At 37.9% G+C, this 18412-nt stretch overlaps 1 protein-coding gene across 1 annotated transcript in view; it reads right to left on the reverse strand.

The window, feature by feature from the left end:
• Positions 1–18412, reverse strand: part of FRMD3 (FERM domain containing 3) — a 339234-nt gene that overhangs the window by 143017 nt on the left and 177805 nt on the right. The window contains exon 2 of the mRNA XM_056806290.1: positions 12358–12462. Within this exon, the coding sequence (XP_056662268.1) occupies positions 12358–12462 (105 nt within the window). The remainder of the gene's footprint in view (positions 1–12357; positions 12463–18412) is intronic.

Below are 18412 nucleotides of genomic sequence, written 5' to 3' on the forward strand. Positions count from 1 at the left end.
GAAAGAAAGAAAGACTGATCCTGCTAGTCAACAAAATATTTCAGTATGATTCTGACTCGCCAGAATTCGAGCCCTCATCACCTCCCATGTGGACTCTGGTAATAACCTCCTAACTACTCTCCTCACTTGCAGTCCTCATCCATATACTCTGTATTTAGCAATATAATCTTCCTATGAAAACACAGATGTAGCACTCCTCTGCTCAAAAGCTTTCAATGGCTCCCTGTAAATGCCAGACTAAAATACAAACTCCTTAGCCTGACATTTAAAACCCTTTGTTATTTGGCTTTGACCTCCCTTTCCAGTTTTATTTCACATTGCACTCTTTCAAGCACATTATATTCCTGATGTCCCCAGTCTGAAACACCCACTTCTCTTCCTTGGAACAGGCTGTTCCTTGTTCCAGAAATGAACTTGCTTCTCATCTGCCCTGTTCATGACCCTCTCTCCTCCACCATTTTCCCTTCCCTGGATCAGCATCCCCTTGGCTAAACCAGTAGAGACCATGCTGTATCTTTATTCAGATTAGCCCACTGACCATGGGAGTTCCACAAGTCTCAGGACTAGGTCCTCTTCTCTTCTCCTTCTGTATATACAATTTCTCATAGAGTTCTCTATGCTGATGATTCTCAAATCTACTTATCTGACCCTCACCTATCTCCTGAGCCAGAGTTCTTACATCTTACATCTCTAATTGCCTATTGAACATCTCAACCTAAACATCTTAGAGATCGTAAACTCAGTATCTTAAATTCCAAAGCTGAATTTATTACCTGTCCCCTTGAAACCTTTCCATCTTCCTGTTGTTGTTCAGTCATTTTCATTGTCTGACTTTTCATGACCCCATCTGGGGTTTTCTTGACAAAGACACTGAAGTAATTTGCCTTTCCTTCTTTTTACAGATGAGGAAAATGAGGCCACTAGGGTTGTGACTTGCCCAGGGGCCATAAATGTATGAGGCCAGATTGCAACTTAAAAAGATGAGTCTTCCTGACTTCCTTATTATTAACTGTATCATCATTCTCCAATAATCTGTCAGCCTCAATGCCTCACTCACTCTCTCATTTCTTATATCCAATCTGTTGGCAAGTTTTGTGGCTATTCCTGGAGAGCATCTCTTGAATACATCTCCCTTCTATACTCTGATACTGTCCCCATCTTGGGAATGTGCAGATGGAAAATTGGCCACACCTGAGCTCCATCCCCAGCATCCTTTTAAGTTAGATCCTCATTTTATGTAAGGAGGCTTGGGAGATCAATTTGGCTGAGACTCACACTGCAGAGCTCTTTTTTCAGAGCTTGTGCTTTTGGTAAAGTGCTGCAGGTGTGAGTCTCTGGCTCTCTTTGCTCTGCTCACTTGACTGAAAGAACCTTTTTTTTCTTTTCCCTCTCTTTTGATTTATTATTAAAAATCCTATATATTTGTAAATATTAGGAGTATTCATTCATTTTTACTCCTATAGGATCTGCTCTCATTATCTTACATGGGGACCATCAAAATGACCTCTTGGTTTGGTTTTCCTATAACAAGTCTCTTCCCACTGTGCTCCATCTTCCATTCAGCTCCTAAGAGGATGTTCCTCAAGCACTGGTCTGATCACATCACCCCCTTCCTTGCTAAGCCCCACCTCTAGAATTAACTGTAAAATACTTTATTTGACATTCAAAATCCTCCACAGTGGGTGGTGCCTACCTCTGTCATCTTTTATACATTATATCCCACCTCCTACTCTGATCCACTGAAGCTAGCCTTGTGGCTGACCCTTGAAAGCCCAGTCTTCCCCCAGGGGCTTCCCATGCCCTCTCTTCTCCTCTCTGCCTCCTGGCCTCCTTCAAGAGCCACCTAAAACCACACCTTCTACGAGATGCCTTTCATGGCCCTCCCAAGTCCTAGCGACTTCCTTCTATGGAATATATATTTTTTTATTTGTCCTGCATAGAACTTGTTTGTATGCAGTGGTTTTCATCTTGTCTTTGTCATTTGGTTCTAAGAAGCAGAAACCATCTTTTTCCTGCATTGGTTTCCCAAGGACCCCAGCACATAGTGGGTGCTTCATAAATGTTTCCTGATTGATTGAATGGCTGGAACTCTGCCCAAGGAATGACCTGTGCTGAATGGTAAGTAAGTGTGTGCAAAGTCACTTAACCCATTCTAGGAAGCCGGTCTCAGACCAGGTCATGCTTTATATCCAATTGACCACAGGAGAGACCTTGTTATTTGTCCTGCTATGTATAACTATTTATCTGCCTATTTAATCTCACCTCCCATTTCTTGCTCTGAGAATCAAAACAACCATAGCTTCTGGGAAGGACGTGATCATCATCTATCCATTTCCATTTACCATTCCTATGACTTCCCAGACCAAAACCACTCCAGGAGGTACTGCTTTCCCCTTAAAAGAACAAAAATTCCTTGAGGGTAAGGACTATCTCCATTTTACATTTATATTCCTAGGTTCTGGCTTGGAGCTTAGTAGACATTGAATAAATGCTTTTTTATCTGTCTTTTGCATTAATTCCATCTTCCAGAATCCTTATCTTTCTCAAGACTCTGCTCAGGAGCCATTTCTCCCAGGAAACCTTTCCCCAGATCCTTATCAATCCTTAATATTCTCTTCCTCCTCAAATTATTTGGTAGCCACTTAATCTGTGGCCCCATTGTATCCTCCAGAAGAGGTGAAGCTCCTTGAGGGTGGTGCCTATCTCTCTTTCCCCAGTCCCTAAGCCAGTACCTTGCATCTAGTAAGCCAGCAATAAATATTTGTTGAATCAATAACATATTAAAGCAAGGAAATCCCAGACAGGAAATCAAAACATCTCAATTTGTACTTAAACTCTACAGGCTGTTCAGCCTTAGACAAGATATTTTATCTCTCATATCATTTTTCATGTATAATATTTGACTAATTCCTAATACTAATGTCTACACTAATAAAAGAATCAAATGAGAATGTAAAAGTGGAAGCATTGAATTGAAGAATTGAAAAAATTATAAATTATAAATTTTATAAGGTTATACAATATAATATATAATACAATATAGATATAGATAATATAATGTAGATATAGATGTACATAACATAAGGTTATTATAATTATAAAATAATTTTATAATATAAAGTATTGATAGTATAGTTAATATTTCTTTGTCTACACTTTGAAAGTGTATTATGTTGGGAACAGATAGAGAGCAGGCCTGAAGATCCGCATCAGATATGAGCTCATGAACTATGCTATTATACAAATATTCCAAAATCCCTAAAAGCTATCCCTAGAACCCAGAGTAGCAACTGCACCCTGAAGAGCTACTTTAATATCCCAAACATAGGTTTGTTATTTTAGCTATAATAACATTTTATGAAGTGATTTATAATTTTTCCTTTTTTCTTCTCTTTTTAAGAATTAAAACTTTGACTTCTATCTTAAAATTGAAACTAGGTATCAGTTCTAAGGCAGAAAAGTGGTAAGGGTAAGGCAGTTGGCGTTAAATGACTTGCCTAGGGTCACACAGCTAGCAAGTGTCTAAGACCAGATTTAGAACCGGGATTTCTTATCTCTAGGCCTGGCTTTCAATCCAATGAGCCACCTAGTTGCCCTGATGTATAATTTTTCAATCCATTTGTTAGTATTAGATATAAATGAAATTAGATTAATAACTAATATCAAAGATAATACTACATATTAGTATTAAGCAAATGTTGCATATGGTATCTTGAGCTCAGTGTCTTGTCAGCCTGTAAATTCGAAGCCTTTATCAACTACACATGCTATGCTCAAGTGGTCAAAGAAATTTAAATTGAAGGAAGGAAGTCTTGGAAATAGCATGGGCATTGGAGTCTTTAAACATAGGAGTCAGATCCCGACTGACATCTGAAATACGGTTTATTTTTCTCAGTTGTAAAATGAAAACGTGTGTATCAAATGACTTCTAAGGTCCCTTCCTGCCCAAAAGTTAAATGATTCTAAATTGGTTTAATATCCCACCAACCTTGTTACAATAGGATTTTACTTGAGTGGCATCAATTGCTACTTTATGCCTGGTCCCAAGGACACATTTCTAGGCTCTGGGGACCATGTGTCTACATACTAGTTAAATCCCCACAAGATGGCAGTCAAGCCATTTGAGGCTTTGACCCTACAGCGCCATCTTTTCACTTGCAAGGTTTAAGAATCCATTGACACCCACACTGTAGGCAACTAAATATTTAATGAGATTACACAATCTTGTTCCATGTTATTAAAATATAAAACTTATAAAACTCACCCTGACAAACAAATGTTGGAATAAATTCTCTGTGGGGACCAGAATACCCAAGAAACAAACCATCCCAAAAGTCTGTGAAATTAGCCTATATATCCAATTTTTACTTCCCTAATTTACTATCTTAAATTAAATACTACTGAGCTCTCAGCTCTGTTCATTGGCTTCTTTGAAGGTACCTGAAAGCTTACAGCTTATCTAGTTCCCACAGTTGTCTTTGAGGCAAAGTCTGAATATCCCTGCCTGCTGCTAACCACCTGTGAGAGCCTCTTTCTCAAAAAAATGACTCACCACCAATTAACAAATGCCACAAAGAAAGCAAAAGCTTAGCTTGGAGAAGATGGCATTTGTTTAGTCTGGTGCCTTTTTTGGGGGGGGTCAGGAGACCCAGATCAGGGTAAGCAGGTTACAAATGGAAATGACTTTTTGCTCCCCAATATTTCTCACATACAACATCTTCACTCTACTCCCATGACCACCACCTTAGTTCTGGCCCTTACCACTTTTCCCTTTAGACCAACACAATAGCCTCTTAATTGGCCTCCTTGTCTCTCCCTGCTTCAGTCCATCCCTTCTACAGCTGTCAAAGTGATTTACCTTCAACACAGATTTAATCATGTCACTCCCCTCCCCAATCAACTTTAGTGGCCTCCTATTGCTTCTAAAATAAAACATAAATTCCCCTATTTAGTTTTGAAATCCATTCACAATATGGCTCCTTCTATCTTTCCAGTCTTACTGAACATTACTACTCCTTCTGCATTCATGGACCTCTCTGTTCCTCTCACACAACACTCCAACTCCCATCTCCATCCTCTAGTTCTCTGCACAGGCTATTCTTCCTGCCTGGAATGCATCCCTTCCTCATCTTTGCCTCAGAGAATCCCTCTCTTCCTTAAAAACAAAACTCTTTCCTGGTGCCCTCAAGTGCTAGTGTTCTTTCCCAATTTGTATTCATTCACTTTGTATACACACACACACACACACACACACACACACACACACACACACATATATGTATAAATCCATCTCTTTATATGAGCTCCTTCAGAGTAAGGATTAATTTATTCTTTGTACATATATCCCTAGAAAGATGCATGCACCAAATGGCATAGCCTCCAGATTTTTAAAGGAGAAACTAAAGACCTTAAGGAGGAAAAAGACAGTAAACCTATACTATTTGGGACCTCAACCTTCCTCTATCAGAACTAGATAAATCCAACCAAAAAATAAACAAGAAAGAAGTTAAGGAAGTGAATGAACTTTTAGAAAAGTTGGATATCTGTAGAAAATTGAGTGGGGATAAAAAGGAATATACCTTCTTTTCAGCAGCTCATGGCACTTACACAAAAATTAGTGGATTGAGAACCAGGTCTAAAAATGGGATGCCCTGGGTCCAGGTCTGGCCTCAGACTCTTCCAAACTGTGTGACCCTGAGTGAGTCACTTAAGGAAAGTCACATTGCCTAACCCTTACTGATCTACTACCTTAGAACCAATTAATGATATTAATTCTAAGACAGAAGATAAGGGTTTAAAATTAAATTACAAAAAATAAAACTTTTTAGAACTAGCATGGTGCAAAGAGCATTATCTCTAGTCTAGAAGACATGGATTCAAATCCCATCTCTCACACATCTCTAACACTCCTATGATCATGGGCAAGTCACAACCTCTCTAGATCTATTTCTTATTCTGTATTGTAAGCAACTAACCTTCGGGCCCCTTCCAGCTCTAAAGAGAGGATACAAATCCTCTGTCAATAACCACAAAATCTCAAACTTTTCTTCTGCTTGCTTGTTGATATACTAATATGACTGTGCTGTTCCCAAAGAACTCTTGGTTTTCAAGTATCAGGAGAATTCAGTCTGCAAGGAGAGATCATTAGCAGTCAGATTCATAACCCATTGACAGGAGACAAGGAGATAGCTGTTCTGTTCCATGGAGTGTGGCCTTGGAATCTCCAATGCCACTTTTGCTCATGGTTAATAGCATCTGTGTAGCATTTTTCCCCAGAAGCACAAACACTCCTCTGGCTGCAGGAGCAGCTGGTCAGACATAATGTTGTCTGGCATCCTGGCACCTTCATTATACAGTAATCCAAAACCAACAATGCCCATTTTTATTTCACTCCATATCTAGTCCCAAGTCATCCCTAGAAAAAGGAAATTAGGAATGGGTGAACAAAGATGATCTTTTCCTAATATATATTGATATCTATAATGCTAACTATTTTTATTTTTTATATTTGGATCTGATCTCTGGTTTCTTTGAACTATGAGTATTAAAAACTTGGAGCATCATTTACAGTGTCTGTTCAGACTAAGTCTATCAGACTTAGAACAGACATCAGAGCAGAAACTCAAAGGATCTACCTCCACCTCCCTAGCAGCAAAGAATATTATGGGCCAGCTCAAGTTCTCAGTGACTGTATTTACTTATAAATTGGATCCCCAAGTAGATTATTAGCTTCTTGAGGGCAAGGGTGCTTTGTTCTCTGTTTTTGTATCACCATCCTTCTAGTATAGTATCTATTTCAAAGTAAATATTTAATAATAATTGTTATAGGGAAAACAAGGCATCTCAGAGGATTGAGAGACAGCTTTAGAAATGGGAGGTCCTGGGTCCAAATCTGGTCACACAGACTTCCTAGATGTGTTACTCTGGACAAGTCACTTAACCCCCATTGCCTAGCCCATACTCCTCTTCTGCCTCGGAACCAAAATACAGTATTGATTCTCAGTTGGAAGGTAAGGATTTAAAAAATAATAATGATGGTGATGAAAAGAATAATTATTTTTGTAGCTATCACTTATATAGCCCTTTAAGATTTTCAAGGTGCTTTACATTGCTATCTCAGTTAATCCTAACAACAAGCCTCAAGGCAGGTGGTATTGTTATTTCCATTTTAGAAATAAAGAAACTGGGGCTAAGGGATTCAATTAAATTTATATTGAATCAAGTGATTTTTCCCAAGGTCACACAGCTAGTAAGTGTCTCAAGCAGGATTCAAATTTATAATATATAATGTCTGTTAATAGGTTATGGACTGGACTATGATTTTATCAGTAGAGAGAACTCCCAGGTGAAGAAACTCGCTCTACCAACACATCAGCACATCCTCTGCAATTTACAAGTTTAGAAAGTGACCTAGAGAACTGCAAGGTTAGTCAGACAGCTAGCATTGGTAAAGCGTGAAACTAAAATTGAAGTCTTCTTGCTAATAATATCTATCAATAATACTTAAAATATTTTATAATTAATTAAATATTATATTCTCTAGTACTCTATGACTATTCTGCATGCAATATTATCACAAGAGAAAAAAAAGAAATTACAACCAGAGGGATGAGTTTTCAAGATTGTTTTCAATTGTGTTTCAAGATTGATTTCAAGATTTCAAGCTTATTTGGGCAGCTTGATAGACAGCAGTGGATAGGGTACTAGGTCTGAAGTCAGGAAGACTCCTTCCTCAATCCAAATCTGCCTTCAGACATTTACTAGCTAGGTGACTCTAGGCAAATTACTTAACTCTGTTTGCCCCAATTTCCTCATCTGTAAAATGAGCTGGAGAAGGAAATGGCAAACCACTCTGCTATCTTGGCCAAGAAAACCCCAAATGAGGTCACAAGACTGAAGCAACTGAATGCTAGTCACTTTCCCTCTATAGGTCTCAGTTTCTTCCTCTGTAAATTTAGAGGGTTACATAAAATGACTCCTTACAGATTTTCTCATGGTTCCTTTCAGACTTAATTCCAGTAAGTCTATTTCTAATTCAGCTTCCTTCATGAGCAGGGATAGTCAATGACACTAATAGTTAAAAAGTCCTTCCCAAGCCATACTTAAAATCAAACCTGGCACTTGCAGAATAACAAAATCAAAGGAAAAAACACTGGTCCAAATCTTTTACTGTGCCAGGAACCAAAATTCATTATTTCTGGTCCAAAGCAACTCTCAGAGAAACCAGAATTATAACATTCAACCCTGCTTTGGGAATGAGATGGGGCAGGAGGGAGGGAGTGAATTGAATTACAAAATGTCAGGTTAACAATTGTCAAAAATTGCCAAAAAACAATTGTCATAAAAAGTTGACAAAAAATTGTCAATAAATTTCTACATGTAATTGAAAATAAATTTTAAAAGTTAAAAGTAAATAAATAAACATTCAATCAATGACTTTTAAAAATGGTTTCTTTTGAGACAGCTAGGTGGCTCAGTGGATAGAGTCAGGCCTGGAAACCAGAGGTCCTGGGTTCAAATGTGGCCTTGGACCCTTCCTGGCTATGACACAACACTTAAGTCCAAATGCCTAGCCCTTTTCACTCTTTTGCCTTGGAACTAATACTTAGTACTGACTCTGTGACAGAAGGTAAGAAGGTTGTTGTTTTTTAAATGGTTCTCTCCAAATAGATGTAAAATAATAGGAAGACCACTAAACTTGAGAATCAGAAACCAAGTTTTGATCCCAGATCTGCCAATGATGTGTTTTGTGACTGTGAGTCCATGGCCATATACCCCTCTGTTTTTGCCATTCTCTATGAGGATGGAAGGGGAAGTAGAAGAGAACCCATTGTGACCTTTCCTTATTTATGAAGATGTTCAAGACCAGTCAAAAACCACTTAGAACTTCAGAATAATTCTATTAATTTCTATACATTAAAGGCTATATTTACTAATTGGCATTCAGTCTGGCCCTCACTACAATCAAAAACTGAGCAAATAAAAGAAAAATAATAAAGAAAAGATGGAATATTGAGTCCTTGCCATTAAAACCATTCAAAATAGTCATGATTTCCTGACAAACCTACTCACTTCAGCGTGTATGGGGCATGAGGCATCTTGTTAAACATATGGTGTTCCAAATGTAATAGTGTTAAATATTTAATACACGGCAAGGTTTTACCATAAATCACAGTCTCAAAAAGCCATCAGCCTGCACTGCTTTAAAGGAGAGGTAAGTCACATTTTACTTTCTATAACTCATTTGGTTTTCATTTTTCACTATTGATTAGCTTTCTACTCAAATGATGTATCACTTCTATTATAAGGAAGTAAACCAGAGAAACTGGGAAAGAGCTTCAAAAAAACAGAAACTTGATGGGAACCAGTGCTCTAAATAAACTTCTTCTGTATGATCCTAAGAATGTATATTCTATCTCTCTATCTCTCTCTTTTCTTTCCCTTCCCTCTCTTTCTCCCCCCACTATAACTCTCTCCTTCTCCCTGTTCCTCTCCCTCTTCCATTCCTCTCCTCTCTTCCTCTCCCCCTTCTTTCTTTATTCTACTTCTCCCTTACTTTCCAACTCTGCTTCCTTTTCCTTTTCCCTCTCCATCTCTTGTATTCTTCCTCTTCCTCTCCCTTTCCCTTACTTTCCCTTTCTAGTACTCTCCTCCTTCTCCCTCCCCCTTCTATTCCTCTCTCTTTCTCACTCTTTCTTTTTCCCTCTTCCCTCTTTCGCTTCCCGTCCTCCCTTCCCTCCCCTTTCTCCATTCCTACCTTCTTCTATAGTAGAAGTTATTCACCTAGGGCCTATAAACTAGTTCTTTTAAAAATAATAATTTTATAGTTAAATTTTGACATAATCAGTTGCCTTTGTAACTCTTTGTATTTTGTGTTATGCATTTAAAAACATTATTCTCCGAAAGGATCCCTAGGCTGACAAAGGGGACCATGGCACAAAAAGGGTCAAGACTGAAACTAAAGTATTGGACTTGGAGTCAGCAAAAAAACTCCTCTGTTAAGTCCCTTGTAAAAGCCATTTTCCCTATTTGAGACTCAGTTTCCTCATCTGTAAAACAAGGATGTTTTGTACTTAATTACCTCAAAGGTCTAATTCTAGAACTAAGCTTACATCTTATATTAGAGGGCATAAATTCCCCAAAATGCTTTTTTTTAAAAAGATGCTATGATCATTTCTAATTTCCCCATTTCCTCATCAATGAACTTCATTCAGTTTAGACCTTTACTAACAACTATAGTAAATATTTTATGAATCACCCAAATTCGCCATTTTCATTGAAACACTATTTTCTGAAAAGTTTTAGGCACTGAAAATCTCCCCTGGCATATTATAGAGCATGAGTTATTAATTTTTTAATATCATGAATCCCTTTGGCAGTTTGGTGAAGCCTGTGTCCCTTCCATTCACAAAATAATGTTTTAAAATTCATAAAATAAAATACACAAGATTACATAGGAAACCAGGGACAGCTAGGTGACACAACAGATAGAGCATGGACCTGGAGTCAAGAAGACCTCAGTTCAAATCGGGCCTTAGACACTTACTAGCTGAGCGACCCTGGGCAAATCAAATTACTTACTTAGCCCTGTTTGCCCCAGTTTCATTATCTATAAAATGAGCTAGAGAAGGAAATAGCATACCATTCCAATTTCTTTGCCAAGAAAACTCCAAAAGGGTTCACAAAGAGTTGGACACAACTAAAAAATGTCTAAAAAACAAAGGAAATCAATTCTTTTGAAATATAGTTATGAATAAAAAAATTTTAATATCACTGATTCTAGGTTAAGAACTAGCAGTGTCCAGAACAGGATACTAGAACCCACAAAATGGACCACAAAATTTCATTACAGAGAGAACCAACGTCCAAATCAATCTAAAGATTCTATTTCTTAGGACAGCTGGGTAACTACAATGTATAGATATTCCAGGTCCAGAGTCAGGAGGATCTGGGTTCAAATTTCTGACCCTAGGTAAGTTTCTTACCTCACCCTTACCACTCTTCTGTCTTAGTATACTTAATATGGATTCTAAAACAGAAGATGAGCTTTTTTTAAAAGGCTATTATTGGTCTAGCCTAAATCTTCCCATTATCACAGATAAGAGAAATGAAACAGATTTGTCCTTGTGCGTATTGGTTGATAGATACATTTTACATTCTTTGAACCTGAAGAATCTTTCCCAGGAAGCCAACTGCCATATACACACCAGAATGGGACATGGCATGCCAGTTTCATCAGTTCTGTTCTCTACATAGCAGCCACCACAATATTTTATAATTTTTGGTTTGGATTTTGTACCCCCAAGACCCAGCCCAATATGTGGCTCATATTTTATGCTTAATAAATGTTCCTTGATTCAATATTTGATCCCCTAGAATTGGCTCCATTGTGTTGCTTTTTAAACAGGGATAGAGGAGAGAGACTAGACGTGTGATTTCATGGATATAAGAAACTCCTGAGGATAGATCCTCCTTGTTCCATTGCAAGTTTGTGCCTTAAAGTCTCAAAGTCAAGCCTTGAACAACTCAGATAAAAACAAGGATCACTGAGCCACACCTATGAACCCATAATGGGCCATGAATTGACTTAGAAAAAGCACATGTTCATATTATCTACATTTGATCGTACTTTTGCTTATTTTGTTAAAGATTTCCCAATTACATTTTAATCTGATTCAGGAAGCACTTGGGAGTATGGTGGGCCAACGTGGACTGCATGTTTGACATCTCTGCAATAGAGCAATAAGAAATTAAGTGATTTGCCCAGGATCACACTGCCAAATATGTCTCAGAGGTATTATTTGAACTCATATCTTCCTGGCTTTGTGAGACCAGCTTTCTATTAATTCATATTTATAAAAACTAAACCTATTACCTGGCTGTCTTCCTTCCTTGGGGTAGAGCAGGGAGCACAGGGATGCTATTCTGTTTAACATTTTGGTGTGACCAAGGCAACATGCAGAAAGATCATGTCAAAACTGCTACCAGCCAATAGAAGAGCACTTTCTCAGAAACAAGGAGCATTCTCTCCTCGAGACCTTGAATTTGATGGGGGTTTAATAAATGTTTGCTGAATCTCTGGATTTCCCGTATAACCAGAAGGGAGAATTGAGGAAAGCTTACCAAAAAAAAAAAATAATAATAATAATTGGCTTTCATTGGCAGCTCTGAGGGCTCAAATACTTCAGGGAGGAATAATCAGGCTGCCTACTGTCAACTGCAGGAAATGAGGTGTTTTCCAGAGTTTTTTTTTTAATAAATCAATCATTATCTTGGAGGTTTTGAGAAAAACAGTGAGGCATTATGGTTTGGGGGCTACTTATAGGAAAAACCTATTCAGATAAAGTAGTTACCTACCCGTTGCTTTTCTGGGTCCACATAGCGAATGCCAAAATAATCCTTCTCCAGCAAACTGTAATAGTTGCAGATATGGTCAATGAGAAATTGACCTTTGGTCTCCCTCTGCAAAAGAAATACACTTATGAAACAAGCTGACGATAATCCCTTAGAGATCATTGGGGTTCTATTCTCTGGTGCAATATTTTCTTTCATCCCTTGGGGTATAAGGGAGTACACTAGTATTACACAAGACATCCCCAATTCATAAAGCAATTGTGTTCCCAAAGTTCATTTGTAGGTCCATTTCTATTGCAAAAAATATGTTCTAAGTTGCAAAGAACTATGTTGTAAATGATGACTCCTGGATCAGTCTATAAAAATTTGCATTTGAAATCTGACTACAGAAACAAACTAGCTGTGTGACTCTGGGCAAGTCATTTAATAATCCTCATCGCCAAGCCCTTACTGCTCTTCTGCCTCAGCACCAATGCACAGTATTGATTAAAAAACAGAAAGTATAGGGTTTTTTTAAATAAAAATAAAATCTACACGTGCGAATTGGTATAGAGGTCACCCAAGAGAAAATAAGACATCACCCCATGATTGTCATTAATCCTGACTAAAAATCTAGGCATGGTGTGTAGGACAGAATGCTATTAGTTTTAGATCAAACTACCTAATTTTCACTGAGAAGATGTCCCTCAATTGGGGAATGGCTAAACAAATTGTGGCATATGGTGGTGATGGAATACTAGTGCGCTATAAGAAATGATGAACTGGATGATTTCAGAAAGAACTGGAAAGACCTCCATGAACTGATGTGGAGTAGAATAAGCATAACCAGAAGAACATTGTTCACAGTAAGTGAAACATTGTGGAACAATCAAATGTGAAAGACTTTGTTACTAACAATTCTGAAGGACTTATGAAAAGAATGCTATCTACATCTAGAGAAAGAAATGTGGGAATAGAAATGCAGAAGAAAACATTTATTTATCACTTGTTTATTTGGGTATATGATTTAGAGTTTGGTTTTAAAAGTATTACTCTATTACAAAAAGGAACAGTATAGAAATGGGTTTTGAGTGATAATACATGTAAAACTCAGTGGAATTGCTTGTCAACTACAGGAGAGAGAAGGCAAGAGGGGAAAAAGACAACATGAATGATGTAGCCTTGAAAAACAGATCTGTAGATTTGTTACTGGAATAAAATAAAGAAAAAAATACCTATTTTCAAATTCCAGCCCTGACACTTAATAGCTGTGTCAGTAGGCAACTCACTTTTAACTTTTTTGAGGCTTTTTTTTGTTATTATTTTTGTTCTTTAATCTGAAAAATGTTGATGAATTGACCCACATATCCTACTTCTCAGTTACTGTAAGAACAACATTTTATAGACTGTGAAGGGCCAGATGCAATCCAATTGCTAAAATTTATTAAGCAGACTTCCGGGTAATCATGTCTGCAATCTAGACGCCACACACTTCCTCTCCCTGGCACCGAACAAAATAGACTACATCAAAGGAGCATAAAAATCACCTTTGGAGGAACACAAGGACTCCCCAATACTCCCCAGTACCCCACAGAGGCAAAGGTACTTGGGGTTTGAACATTTCCACACTATAATAAGAAGGAAAAGCTTGCACAGAAATGTGAACTGAGCCTCCCTTCCCCCCCCTCCCCCACCAAACCAGAGTGAGCTACCAGAGCACTCACTGGGACAGCAAGTGAGTGGGGAACGTCTCAGTCTGGGGGGGGGGCACTCCAGGGTCCTTGGGATCTGGGGACTGCCAGGAAAAAATATCTCAGGGCAGTTTCACAGGAGAATCCTGCCCTGAGCACAGGGGGCCCAGGGAAGTTGAGCTGAGCATCTGGGCGGAGCCAAACACTAGGTAGCACTGATTATCTGGGTGGAGCTGAACACCTGGGCAGTTTGGCTGTGATCAGGGGCCCGCGCTCTATGAAACCTTGGAGGCTGGGAAGAACTAGTCTGAGGCAACCTAAATTCACAGAAAACCTGCCCATATCACCCAGACCCCAGACCAAAAAGGAAAGGGGAATAAAACCACCAAAGAGATGGCTCACATGGCCCAAAATCAAGCCTCCAGGAAGAAAGGGAAAAAGGTGACTATTGAAAACTTTTATGGTGGAAGTACCCAAGGAAAAGAAGAGAATGAGCATGAAATCCAAAAAAAATCAGAACATGCCTCCCAAAATAGAAACTATCAACAAGCTCTGGAAGATCTCAAACTGGAACTTACCCAAAAGATGGAAACCTGGAAAGAAAAATGGGAGAAAGAGATCAGCAGTCTGACAGATAAGACTGCTCAATTGGAAAAAGAGCTCGAAGCATCCAATAGAAGGGCAGACAAAGCTGAAAAGCAAAACCAGTCCCTAACAACCAGAATTAAGCAACTCGAATAAAGTGAGATCATAAAACAGCAAGAATCAATAAAGCAAAGCCAAAAACTTAATGAATTAGAAGACAACATAAAATATCTCACTTAAAAGGTCACAGACTTGGAAAACAGAGGAAGAAGAGACAACCTCCGAATTATCAGTCTCCCAGAAAAACCAGAGATAAACAATAAACTCGATGTTATTCTACAGGAGATTATAAAAGAAAATTGCCCACATGTTCTGGAGCAAGGGGACAAAATAGAAATAGAAAGGGTTCATAGAACACCCTCTATACTGAATCCCCAAAAGATAACCCCTAGGAATGTAATTGCCAAATTCAAGAGCTTCCAAGAAAAGGAGAAAATCCTACAAGAAGCCAAGAAGATGAACTTCAGATATAGGGGGGCTCCCATAAGGATCATACATGACTTAGCGGCTAACACACTAAGAGACTGCAAAGCATGGAACACAATATTTAGAAAGGCAAGAGAGCTGGGTCTCCAACCAAGAATCAACTACCCAGCAAAACTGACTATATACTTCCAGGAGAAAGTATGGGCATTCAACAAAAATAGAAGATTTCCAAGCATTTGCTAAGAAAAGACCAGAACTTAGTGGAAAATTTGATATCCAAGCACAGAAAGCAAGAGAAACATGAAAAGGTAAATATGAAAGAAAGGGAAAAGGAGATAAATCTTATCTTTTTCTTTAAGTCAAACTCTCTTCTATAAGGACTACATTTACATCAAATTATATATATTAATATGTGGGGAAAATGTTTTGTGTAACTCTCAAAAATTGTATGCATCATAAGAGTAGTTAGAAGAAACATGCATAGGGAAAGATTGGGGCATTAAGAAGATTTGGGGAAAGTTGGGGCAAAGAAAGGAAAAGGGAGGGGGGAACCGTCAATAACACTAAGATTTACTTCAAGAAATAGGGGGGGGGGACTTAATAGAATAATCTTTCCCATATAAAGATACACATGGGAAGGGGAGGGGAAGAACTCTCATATGAGAAGGAGAGGAAGAGAGCGTGAAGTGGTATTACTTAAACCTTACTCTCAGTGAAATCAAATCTGAGAGGGAAGAACATCTAGATCCAGTGGGATCCTGAATTCTATCTTATCCAATGGGGCAAGAAAGAAAGGAAAATTAAGGAGGGGGAAGGGGGAGGGAGTATAAAAAGGGAGGGAAGGAGAGGGGGGAGGGGAAGAGAGCATAAAAAGGGAGGGGCTAGAAAGTGAAGCATCTCAAGGGAGGGGACTAGGGGGACTGACCTAAAGTAAATCACTAGTTCAAAAGGATATAGCTAAAGAAGAAAGGTCAGAATGAGGGGAAGATATCAAAATGCCAGCAAATCCACAAATGACCATCATAACTTTGAACGTGAATGGGATGAACTCACCCATAAAACATAGACAAATAGCAGATTGGATTAGAACACAAAACCCTACCATATGTTGTCTTCAAGAAACACATATGAGAAGGGTTGACACAAGGTTAGAATTAAAGGTTGGAGTAAGACCTTTTGGGCCTCAACTGATAGAAAGAAGGCAGGAGTTGCAATCATGATATCTGACAAAGCCAAAGCACAAATAGACTTGATCAAAAGGGATAGGGAAGGTAAATATATTCTGCTAAAAGGGAGTATAGACAATGAGGAAATATCACTAATCAACATGTATGCACCAAATGGTATAGCATCCAAATTTTTAATAGAGAAACTAGGAGAATTAAAGGAGAAAATAGACAGTAAAACCATATTAGTGGGAGACTTGAACCAACCACTATCAAATTTAGATAAATCAAACCAAAAAATAAACAAGAAAGAGGTAAAAGAGGTGAATGAAATCTTAGAAAAACTAGAGGTAATAGACATATGGAGAAAAATAAATAGGGATAAAAAGGAATACACCTTCTTTTCAGCACCACATGGCACATTCTCAAAAATAGATCATACACTAGGTCACAGAAACATGGCACTCAAATGCAGAAAAGCAGATTGGTAAGTGTACATGGAGAGCCAAATCAAAAATTAATTGGAAATTAAATAATCTGATACTCCAAAATCGGTTAGTTAGAGAAGAAATCATAGAAACAATTAATAATTTCATTGAGGAAAATGACAAAGGCGAGACATCCTTTCAAACCTTATGGGATGCAGCCAAGGCAGTACTTAGAGGAAAATTCATATCCCTGAGTGCATATCTTAATAAATTAGGGAGGACAGAGATCAAGGAATTGGAAATGCAAATCAAAAAACTTGAGAACGAACAAATTAAAAACCCCCAGAAGAAAACCATACTAGAGATCCTAAAAATTAAGGGAGAAATTAATAAAATCGAAAGTGACAGAACTATTGAGCTAATAAACAAGACTAGAAGCTGGTACTTTGAAAACACAGACAAAATAGACAAAGTACTGGTCAATCTAATTTTAAAAAAAGGAAAGAAGAAAGGCAAATTAACAGCATCAAGGATGAAAAGGGGGATCTCACCTCCAATGAAGAGGAAATTAAGGCAATCATTAAAAACTACTTTGCCCAACTATATGGCAATAAATACACCAATTTAGGTGATATGGATGAATATTTACAAAAATATAAATTGCCTAGACTAACAGAAGAAGAAATAGATTTCTTAAATAATCCCATATCAGAAAAAGAAATCCAACAGGCCATCAAAGAACTTCCTAAAAAAAATCCCCAGGGCCTGACGGATTCACCAGTGAATTCTATCAAACATTCAGAGAACAGCTAACTCCAATACTATACAAACTATTTGACATAATAAGCAAAGAGGGAGTTCTACCAAACTCCTTTTATGACACAAACATGGTACTGATTCCAAAGCCAGGCAGGCCAAAAACAGAGAAAGAAAATTATAGACCAATCTCCCTAATGAATATAGATGCAAAAATCTTAAATAGGATACTAGCAAAAAGACTCCAGCAAGTGATCAGAAGGGGCATCCACCATGATCAAGTAGGATTTATACCAGGGATGCAGGGCTGGTTCAATATTAGGAAAACTATCCCCATAATTGACCACATCAACAAGCAAACCAACAAGAACCACATGATTATCTCAATAGATGCAGAAAAAGCCTTTGATAAAATACAACACCCATTCCTACTAAAAACACTAGAAAGCATAGGAATAGAAGGGTCGTTCCTAAAAATAATAAACAGTATATATCTAAAACCATCAACTAATATCATCTACAATGGGGATAAACTAAATCCATTCCCATTAAGATCAGGAGTGAAACAAGGATGCCCATTATCACCTCTATTATTTGACATTGTATTAGAAACACTAGCAGTAGCAATTAGAGAAGAAAAAGAAATTGAAGGCATTAAAATAGGCAAGGAGGAGACCAAATTACCACTCTTTGCAGATGACATGATGGTCTACTTAAAGAATCCTAGATATTCAACCAAAAAGCTAATCGAAATAATCAACAACTTTAGCAAAGTTGCAGGATACAAAATAAACCCACATAAGTCATTAGCATTTCTATATAATTCCAACACAGCTCAGCAGCAAGAACTAGAAAGAGAAATCCCATTCAAAATTACCTTAGACAAAATAAAATACTTAGGACTCTATCTCCCCAGACAAACACAGGAACTATATGAACACAACTACAAAACACTTTCCACACAACT

The sequence above is a fragment of the Monodelphis domestica genome, chromosome 7 (assembly GCF_027887165.1).
Source record: "Monodelphis domestica isolate mMonDom1 chromosome 7, mMonDom1.pri, whole genome shotgun sequence".
NCBI classification, from domain to species: Eukaryota; Metazoa; Chordata; class Mammalia; order Didelphimorphia; family Didelphidae; genus Monodelphis; species Monodelphis domestica.